Below are 10,933 nucleotides of genomic sequence, written 5' to 3' on the forward strand. Positions count from 1 at the left end.
CTGTCTCATAATCCACCAGTGGCCTTCACCACCCCTTACAGCGTCCGCTGGTCTTCTCTGGTGCGGCTGCCATACCACACTGCAGCAGGAGTAAACTCATAATTCATAAGCTCAAAAAACGGTCCTTTGTTTGGCGAAAAGCAGTTAATTATGTGCTGCTATCTGATTTGTCTAAAAGTGCAGCCTTTGATGATGATTGTGTTTTGCTATTGTTCAGTTCAAAGACTCTTGGGTGTTGATGTTTGCTGTGAGCCATAACAGTTAGAGAGCTCCTACTTCTACATGCATAACGACTACATGCAGCATCTCTAACCTTGTGTCTGCTCACCCTCCCTGGCCCAGCACGCATGGCTGCCATGTAATAGCCTGAGGCAGACAGGCAGTGCACCATGAAACTGGGTTTAATGTAATACTCCTGACTCTTAATACACTCTTTGCATTTATTATCCTTGTTAAAAAGTACATATAAAATCCATATAAATAGCTGAACAGAAAAAGATAAAAAATATAGGAATGTGAAGAATGTTGATGCATGTTGTCAAGTGTTGCATAAGAAGGGTGACATGAGCACTGATGCTGGAATAATTAGATATAGTATGCATCACTCAATCCGCGTAAAGCTGAACCAGCAGCAGAGACACACTTAATACTGTATAAACAGCATCACTAAGAGACTGTATAGTGCACTCATTAGCAGTGAGCAGTGTGATTGACTAGAGAAATTTTGTAGCTATGGCACCTGTAGTAGGATATTTTAAAATTATCATTGTACCCCAAATGAAGGTAACCTGTTCTCATTTTCAAGCGCTTTTATTGTTTATTTCTCTCCCTACATCTCCTAAAACTCACATTAGAGTATTTAACTATCAGGAAAGATGAGTCTCCGTGTTATTTGCTCTTACAGGGAATTTATTCAGTCAGTGCATTCTACATCTCTGTTAATATGACAACATAGAATTTTATCACAGCTCTTTTTATATGTTTGAATCCTTCTCAATCCCATCAATTCCCATCTTTTTGTTTGTTTGTTGTTGTTTTGTGACAGACTGACAGTCTGAAAATGAGCCAGTGAATGTCCAAATATACGTTTAAATGTCATTGAGATTAAACTATAATGTGTATGTTTTAGTAGCAAAAGTGCAGAATAGGAAAACAAACAAACAAAAAAAATGTGATGCAACTCTTCTCAGAAAAGCGTGACAAAAACGAGGCTACAACCAGTTGTGGAAAGAAACTAAGTATATTTATTTAAGTCATGTGCTTACAGTAAGTACAATTCTGAGTTACTTAAGTTGAGTATTTTAATTTAATTTGATGCTACTTTATATTTTTTCTTGTAGTTTTTCTCCACTGCATTTATAATGTACCAATAGTTATATTTTAGATAAAATTATATTTTTACACAATTTTCAAAGACACAAAATTACAAAAAAAACAACAACAACAACAACAAAAACTGCAGGAAGAGGTGACATACCAAACCAAACCAAACTAAACCCAAAAACTACATTAAAACTTCACAGTGTTATCAGAAACAAAAAAGTTAACACACAAAGAATAAAATGACAACATAAAAGTGATGGCAAACTAATAACAAAATATATAGTTATTAAGTAAGTTAGTTAGTTAGTTAGTTACTAGTTGCTTCAGTATTAACATGCATTTTAAATGTAATAATAACAATAACATCAACAATATGTAATGTACAATATAAAATAATGTAACAATGACAGGCCCCATTTTGGCTGCATCGTGAGTAATTTTACTTTTCTACTTTTTTTTTTTTTTTGATAATACTTATGTCCTTCTACTCAAGTAAGATTTTAAATGAATGTGTTTTACTTGTAACAGAATATTAGATATATTTCTACTTTTACTGAAGTAAAGTATCATAATAGTTCTTCCACCACTGGCTGTAACTTCAGTCCTGTGGTTTCCAGCCCAATGCATAAAATTGTGTTTTATAATTTAATAGTTTTTTACTTTTTTGTGAAATATTGGAGGCTTTTAGCTCACCAGGCCTTTTAAAAATCCATCTGAAATTCAGCTGAGAAGTAAAAATAACTTTCATTTTACCAGGCAAAAAGGTTTATGGTTTGGACCCACTGTGTTATACAGAAAAGCTTCTAATTACGAGTTACCATGAATGCACCATAAGTGGGCGGGCTCAGTGTGGTCCAATAGAATGCAGCAGCCAGAGACACGTTGAAAACAGACATGTCAGCCTCCAGCGCCTGAAGAGCAGCAGGTATCTGAGTGGTTTTACTGGACTGAGCTCCACAATGGTAAGTTTACTAAAGGGTAAGCTCAACCAAACGTTCATATGTCTTTCTGTTCAGCTGCTTCACCTTTACATTTAACCAGCAGGACACTGGCTGCGGCTCCTCGCTTCCGTGTTGGCAGGCTATGAAAACACAACAATTATCTTCGTTATAAACTCTATCAGCTGGTTTATTTACTTCTCTTGTGTTATCTCAGGTTGTTGCAGACTCACAGTCCCCCGACACAGGGACCATCCTTCGTGTCAGAGGCCGGCTGGAGTTGAAATGTCAGCTAGACTGCACAGATGGTATGTTCACGGACATTTTACTTCAGTATATTTGAACGTAGTGGTTCTCAAAGTTGGATCCCATTAGGTTTAAGGGGATCCCAGCAACGGTGTAATTGTACCAGCATGATTTAAGTGCATACTTTGGTCACAGGGTTCCCTTTCCTTGCTGCTGTGCCCTTTATCTATTAGTAAAAAGGAGATAGGCTACATCAGAGGAAAGCATTCACAACCCAGATATGTAACTTTCCTAACAACGCACCTGCAGGACCATAGTCAGGATTTTAGGGATGCAAAACAAGTCTTGAAACAAGTGTCTTCCATATTATACCGTATAAACTTACTATATAAATACTGCTACAATATACAAATGTAATTTACCTGCTACATGTAGTAGGTAAATGCTGTCTCAAAGCCTTTCCCACAATACCAGGAATATAAGTTCCCATTAAAAATGTCAAATCCCATTATTTTTATTTACATGTTTGGACTTAAACGGTTGACTCTGATTGTTTTTGGTCTTAAACAAATGTCTGAATCAAGCTTAAAACCCTTGAATGGGAAATATATATGTGTGTTATGAAAATGCCTCCTCAAGATGGTAAATTTCCCTGAAACCAAGGACTTCGGTGTCCTCACTGGTAGCCACAGAACCGGTGATTGTCTTATATGCACACAACAGAAACAAGCAGGTATAGAAGAAACAGGTAGAAAAGACAGCAGACAAGAGAAAGGCAAAATGCTGATGTTAAGATTCTAGTGGGACTTATTAGGTAAAGATAAATTAATGTCAGTAAAGTGCCATGCCACATTAAAGGATGTGCACCTGTTTCCTTTTGGGTCTTAAGATTGACTGAATGATAAGATGTATAACAATACACATGGCAGCAAGAATGATACCAGCAGGGTATAAAATAGATTGTGTTAGCAGTGCAGTAGTTGTTTAACATCTAATGTCGTCTCTCTGTCTTCTTTCAGCTCCGCTCATGCACAAAGTCATCTCGAAAACATTTGAGGCGCTTCACTCTCAGGTGAAATCTGAATCCTGTGTTGTGACAGTTTGTGACAGTCCTGTTTTCATTTGGCCAAACAGAGGTGTTTATGCAACACCTGAAGAAATAACTCCTGACACGCTGTGTGAAGATCTACAGCAATGGATACAGTAAGTTCACTTTTTCAAATCTTTTCTGTCTTGTAGGGAACCCTCGGCTTTTTTTGATTGTTTGGCTGCATTGTAATTGAGAATTGTATTTATTTCAGGACAGATGACCAAGAGAGCACTGGCAAGAGATCTGCAAAAAAGAAACTCAAAAAAAGTTCAGGAGTGGTATGTACATCTTGTGTTTATGGAGATGGGTTAACGTTGAGGTTTTTCCAACATGAACTGCACAGATAGGGGAATACCAAGTTGTGTAACACTGCAGAACACTTTTTCTTTTCTTTTTTTTTTAATTTTCCCCCATGTGAGCCACAAGATATATAGCACATATATATAGATACATAGCATCTTAGCAGCATTTTGTATTAGGGCTGTCACAATACCAGACTACTAAAGAAAAATGATACTCAACATCTCTTATGACACCATAGCAAAAATGCCTTAGGCACACATAATTGTAATGATATTTTGTAACAACATGCACAATGTGCTAGTACAGGAAATCGTAACTGTACAGTGTACACACCCCTCCAGTCACATTGTGGCTTTGTTGCCGGAGAGAATGCCAAAACAGCCACAGGTTCAGGAGCAGTTGATTTTCTTCTCCGTTGTTGTATTGGTGCAGCCTTGGGGTAAAAATCTGATTGTTGATTGTTCTTTTTATAGCTTTGGTACTTCAGACACTATCAAATGTATAACTAATGGAGATTGTAGCATTTTAAAAATTGGATAACTACTGGGAAAGTGCTGATCTATTGATAGTTTTGACAGCCTGTTTTTGTTTTCTAAATGTGCAATGAGTCCGGCTATTTTCTTAGTCAACTGAGGGCGAGGTTTGTAAGACGTCTGAAAAAAGTGAAAACTACCCCTTACAGTCTCCCAGAGCTCAAGGCGACACCTTCACATCTTCTTTGTTTCATCTGATCAACAGAAACACACAAATATTCAGTTTTCTTTTGTAAAAATGTTATCACAGCACAGAATGTCTAATGTACTTAGGGTACACTACTAGGTCATTTGTGAGATTTGAATCCACAATCCCTAGCACCAGCCTTTGTGAGGTAAGATCAGGGGCTCATGAAAGTGTTTATTATGTGCCATATGTTCATTCATTGTATCCTACACTGCAGATTAATTATTTAGTTCATACAATGTCAGAGAAAAGAGAAGAAAAACTGTCACAGTTTCACAAGGTTCAAGGTGTCTTCAAATGTTTTGTCTGACCAACAGTCCAGAACCTAAAGATACTCAGGTTACTGTCACAGAAGTTCACCTATGTCTTGTTTTGGTTCTCATGTTTGTGTGTGCTTATGCTCATAAATTCACACTTGTCTTTCAGAGTGTCATTAACCTTCGCCTGATGACAGAGGCGACAAGGAAGGGCCCTCTTCCAGCCCCGATCCTCAGCAGAACAGTCCAGAAATCCCACTTCCTGTCTACAACTCTTCCCATGGACTGTGTCGTTCGGACCACCAGCGATGACACGATCAAAGAGTATGTCTTACCTAAAAATTAAATATAACTGACCAAACACCCAAACCTCTCTGCATCAGTGTCAGTAAACCTGAACTCACCACCAGCCACTTCCATGACTTGCTCTGCTCACTGTGAGAGATTTTTGTTCTGGTGTTGCAGTGCCTTCGAACGCCTGCTGGAGGCGCTAACTAATCAGCTGAATGAGATGGAGAAAGTGACCCTGCAATACATGAAGGGGACCACACTGCTGGTACCTGAGCCGCTCCACTTCCTCCTTCCAGAGCCAAAAGGACTGGTGACTGTGGTTTACCCAACAGGAGTGCCTGACAGCCAACTAGAGACACAGCGCAAGGTACGAACCACGGTCCACAGAGAGTCTTTAAAATCAAAACAGACAGAAAATATGTTCTCCTGATGTTGAAGCTGTTACTTTGTCATAATTCTAATTGCTCAAAGGACGTATTCTACATTTATCCAACAGGCCCATTGTACTTGCATGAAGCACTGTCTGAGTTAAAAGCATAGAAATCTTTATTGTGTTTTAAGTGTGGTTGCATGAGGTACTTATCCATAGTCAGTGTATTACATGGATTAGATGGCATGCCCCAAGTTTTGAGAAGCAAGCAGGAGTACTGACACAGAAGCAAGTATTTTCACAGCTTTACCTTGCTGCAGACAGCGATTTCAAACGGGGAACTGAAGCTGTATTATCACTTTCTTCAAAGCCAGACTCCATTGAGAAAAAAAGTAATTTAACATTGCCGAACACAGGCGCTCCTGTTCTGTTGCTGCCTCAATCAGATCATTTTTTTGTGTGTTATTGTGACTTTGGCATTTAAAGGGGTTAGTTTGGATTCACCAAAGTCTCACAATAACACAAACTAACAAACTGATCCAGGCAGTGGTAGATCAATAGCTTCTGTGTTCAGCGAACCAAAGTTACTGTTTTTGTCAATGGAGTCTGGTGGCTTTGACAAGAGTGTAAATGTTGAACTTCAGCCGTTAATGGCTTCCCTGTTGGAACAGACGGAAAGTTAAAGCAGTGAAAATACTCTCAATATAGCGTCCACTTCAACTGTTATAGATGTTTTGGGTGGGACTTTTTTTAGGTGGTTAAAATGCATTTTGCACATGCCCCCCATCCAGCAACTTCACTGGCTTCCCATTGATTTCAAGATTCTGCTTCTCACCTTTAAGGCCTGTCATAATCCAGCCCCTTCCTACCTGTCTGAACTCCTTCATATCTACAAACCGTCTTGCACTCTTAGATCTTCTTCTGCAATCCAACTCACATCACCATCGGCCTGCTTGACTACCATGGGTTGTAGAGCCTTCAGCCGCTCTGCCCCTCGCCCCCGGAGCTCTCCCCCCCACGATATTTGCAATATTGACTCCCTTTCCACTCTCAAATCCCGCCTGAAAACACACCTTCTTAAGCTGGCATATTCGGTCTGATTTAATGGCGACACACATATTGAGACTTGCACTGATAATGATTTTATAATGATGATTTATACCTAATATTTATAATTATAATTTTTGTCTAGTCATTTAATGAACTTTTATTGTATTTTTCAGAATTGTTTTTTTTTATTTTTACATTTGATTGTATACAAAATCTCTGTCTATATAGGAACTGCATCAACAGTTTGAGCTACCCGATGGCTGGCCCTATTTTAGAAGAGCCAACGCTTACCACTTTCCCAATGAGCCCTACAAAGACGGCTACCTCCGAAATCCTCATCTGGTCCTCACACATCCCACGCTGGACAATGGAAAGGTGTGACTAATCAGCAAATTAAAATCTGTCACACTTTATCTCCTCTTTTGAAGATGGATAATGAAACTCACTCTGCAAGGAAGAGTAACCTTGATTTATCTTTTCTCGTGTGTGTTATCTCTTCTTAAGGTGTATTTGGTCCAGGGAATCTACAGCTATCACCACTACATGCAAGACCATATGGATGACAATGGCTGGGGCTGTGCTTATCGCTCCCTCCAGACCATCTGCTCGTGGTTCCAGCAGCAAGGCTACGTAGAGCGGGCAGTGCCCCCTCACAAGGAGATCCAACAGGTACAGTCGTGGTCCTGTAAATACAATACACTGCATTGCTATCACAATACAATAAAAATGTCCAAATGGCTGGTTTAAATGGGCTCTCACCTTCCAGGCTTTAGTGGATGTTGGAGACAAACAGGCCTCCTTTGTTGGATCACGCCAGTGGATCGGATCCATTGAGGTGTCAGCTGTTCTGAACCAGCTGCTTGGGGTCACTTCCAAGATCATGTTTGTGAGGTGTGTTGTGTGACACCTATGGATAGCACCTTGGGTGATGATGTTTTGTATGTTCGTATTGTTTGGATTCAACTGATGATAAATGTTTGGACTCTTTAGTCAAGGGTCTGAGTTGGCATCCAAAGGCAGAGAACTGGCCAACCACTTCCTCACTGAGGGGACTCCCATCATGATTGGTAAGCTGGATGTCTCAACTATTTCAGAACTGTTCCTAAACTAATCATTTAGGCCTTTTAATTAAATGTAAAGAGACAGTTCAACCCCAAATCAAAAATACATATTTTTCCTTTTGCCTCTGGTGTTTTTTACCAAACTAGATTATTTTGGTGTGAGCTGCTCAGTGTTGGAGATATCAGCCGTAGAGATGTCTGCCTTCTCTCAGATATAATGTAACAAGATGGTACTTGACTTGTGGTGCTTAAAGCACCGAACAAAATACATTTTAAAAACGCAACAGTTATGTCTCTCAAGAAAATCCACAGACCTTGTTGTGAAGAGTTTCATGTACAAACTAGGTCAGCACCAATACAATACTGGGGTACACCTGTGGTGCACCAAGTAAGCAGAGTCTGCACATCACTTAAAAGGCGTCCCACCTGGCGCATATGCCAGATGCCCCTCTCAATTCATGCAGCAAAAGCAGCGTGTACGCCTACTTTGATCATATGGCTGATACAAACACAACAGTCATTTAATATTGTGATTTGGCCCTAAATTGCGGAGTACAATACATTATGATATCACAACTGAGTAAGAGCAGCCAGCAGGGGGTTGCTGGTATCATTTTTTCTCTGAAGCATCGTCACAGCCATGAGCACACCCACTATTTTCTTGCTACCGAACTACACTTACCACTGAATCACCGTGCAGAAGGAAGCATGCATCTACTCATGGACGAGAGGCTCATACTTGTGACGGCAAGAGATGTAAATATTAATGGCATCCTACTTGGCTGAGCTGGAAAGTTAGCAGCTCAGTGGTGCTAGGTGAGCTACGTAGCAGTAGATGCACATTCCAAGGTCTGCACCTAGGCAAAGCAGAACATGTTAAAGTAAGAAAATCTGTTTTTGATTTTGGGGTGAACTGTCCCTTTTTAAAGAGCTTACACATCATTTGTGCATATAGTGGTACAGAATCTTTAACATGAACAATAATAACACCTAAACTATAGCACTTTGGCCCCTCAATGCAAATTATATATGGCTGATTTAGTAAAGGGAGGCTTTACAGAAACACAAACACAGCCTAAGTCAAATCTTAGTAAAGGTTTTTCCTAAGATGAACGCACGCAATCTTCTCATGTCACTGTTTCCTGTTGCAGGAGGGGGAGTTTTAGCTCACACTATTCTCGGTGTGGCATGGAGTGAGACCACCGGGCAGATCCGCTATCTCATCCTCGATCCACATTACACAGGAGCAGAGGACTTACAGGTTATCACAGACAAGGTAACTGTTAGAAGCATCTGCAGTGGCTGCATTTCTCTCTGTAAAGTACATGTTTTCACATACTGCATTGTGTTGAATGTTGTGGTTTGTGTATTATCTTTCACAGGGCTGGTGTGGCTGGAAAGGACCAGAGTTTTGGGATCAAACTGCGTATTATAATCTGTGTCTGCCTCAGAGGCCAAAGGTCATCTGAGCTCTCACAGCCTGTCCGACAGACATCAGAGACATTGGTAAAGCATCTGCAAAACTTAGCAGTGACATAATAACCTGTCTGTTTTATGGAAATGTGTCCGACATTGCAAATATGAGTAATTTTTGTAATTATGTTAATTTTATTATAATTTACTCCTTCATGAACCATTGTCTTAGCAACACAGGCACAAATACAGTTGGATATAGTTTGGTACTGAAAAGAGAAATTGGTCATGTCATGTTCTGTACTTAACGTACTCTCCATTATTTAATATGACAAAGGTTGGTTAAATATTTATACTAAATGGGCTCCTTTCATTCAGGAATACAATGCATCAAGGTCAACAGAGTTTTATTTTCACTGGCTGATTTTACAAATGATTAAACTGTACAGTATATTTCCCCTCAATATGACTTTGTTCCTTTTTCAAATTTTGTAAAGTTACAGACTAGAGCTGAAACTTTGGATATTTTTTAAGCAAAAAAGGCCAAATATTATCTGATTCTAGCCTCACAAAGTATGAGGATTTCATACTTTTCTTTGTCATATATGATAGTAATTTGAATGTTTTCTGGTTTTAGACTGTTGTTCAGATGAAACAAGAAAAATAAAGACATCACCTTGGGTTTGGGGAAATTATAATGGGCCTTTTTCACTATTTTCCGACATTTTACGGATACAGAATAATTGTTAGTTTCACCCCCTTTACAGACAACCATATAATACAAGCCCCCAACATTCATTAACACCTACATTGAAGGATTAGTCTTTTGTGTTAATTTGTAAACAGAAATGTATACTCATTTTTATGCATTCTGAAATATATAAATTTGCCAGTGAATACAGAAATTACACTAATCCTTATTTAGCTGTGGACCCCCTGGAAACATTTAAAGGACCCTCAGGCACTCTTGGTCCTACTCTGAGAACTAAGAAGCTGCTCCTGAATGCAGCCTGTCTGACACAGCCCATTATTGGAAAACAATCACTCCCTGTAATTGAGTTTTCAAAACCAGTTAGTTGTCAGAGTTGAATTGATGTTTTTCTCTTCTCACCAGTAGGCATCATAAAATTTTAATTTTCTTAAAAGTCTTTATAGCTTAGACTGGACGGTTCATTTTGCAGAAACGTGTTGTCACTCTTTGTGATTTCTTCTCCATGGGCCGATTGTGTAACTATGGGACTGCCACAGAAATAGCCCCCCTCATTCAGTCCCCATTTCTACCCCTCCTGCATTGGCATGTAAATTCTATGACAGTGACCAGACACAGGTTTATACGATAGATTCACCCGATTCCTATTGTCCCAAGGACATCGGCATTTCATTAGTGTGTGTCACTTCTAGGTCTAACAATGTTATTAAGAGAAAAAGCGTGACAAATTGTAATGTCAGGGGACGCGCCTTCAGATAATCCCCTTTCTTGTTAATGGGAATGCACTAGGGGGAGCAGTTACTTTGGCATAATAGATTCCCAAAGGAAAAACTAAATGACCTCTTGTCTGTTCCTCTACCAGTTGTGATTCTTGATATTTTTAAGTAATTTAAACCTCTAGCTGACAAAGATGAATTACTGCAGGGTAATGTGTTTCTCTGTAAAGTAATGGTGCTGACAAGCTGCTAAATATGAAAAATAATAAATGAAATCCACTTTGTAGGAAAAAAGTATGAGCTCAAACAAACACTATGATAGTAGCTGACTCACCAAACACACTTTACTAACTTACTATACATATATATATATGTATATATATATATATATATATATATATATATATATATATATATATATATATATATATATATATATATATATA

General features: G+C 38.9%; 1 protein-coding gene across 1 annotated transcript; it reads left to right on the forward strand.

Moving 5' to 3' along the window:
- The first annotated feature begins 2,170 nt into the window (after positions 1-2,170).
- On the forward strand, positions 2,171-9,760 carry ufsp2 (ufm1-specific peptidase 2). The gene is made up of 12 exons (XM_050044605.1): positions 2,171-2,285; positions 2,479-2,569; positions 3,527-3,710; positions 3,809-3,875; positions 5,047-5,201; positions 5,343-5,535; positions 6,817-6,963; positions 7,093-7,257; positions 7,355-7,479; positions 7,579-7,655; positions 8,801-8,925; positions 9,032-9,760. Exons 1-12 carry the CDS (start codon positions 2,283-2,285, stop codon positions 9,116-9,118), a joined length of 1,419 nt encoding a protein of 472 aa, XP_049900562.1. The 5' UTR covers positions 2,171-2,282; the 3' UTR covers positions 9,119-9,760.
- The last annotated feature ends 1,173 nt before the right edge of the window (positions 9,761-10,933 follow it).

Source organism: Epinephelus moara, chromosome 5 (genome assembly GCF_006386435.1).
Source record: "Epinephelus moara isolate mb chromosome 5, YSFRI_EMoa_1.0, whole genome shotgun sequence".
Lineage (NCBI taxonomy): Eukaryota > Metazoa > Chordata > Actinopteri > Perciformes > Serranidae > Epinephelus > Epinephelus moara.

What these genes read in the sequence shown, in the direction of transcription:
- ufsp2 (XM_050044605.1), top strand. An exon ending in CCACGCTGGACAATGGAAAG is followed by an intron (nt 6,964 to 7,092) that starts GTGTGACTAATC and finishes TCTCTTCTTAAG; the next exon opens with GTGTATTTGGTCCAGGGAAT. An exon ending in TCCAAGATCATGTTTGTGAG is followed by an intron (nt 7,480 to 7,578) that starts GTGTGTTGTGTG and finishes TGGACTCTTTAG; the next exon opens with TCAAGGGTCTGAGTTGGCAT.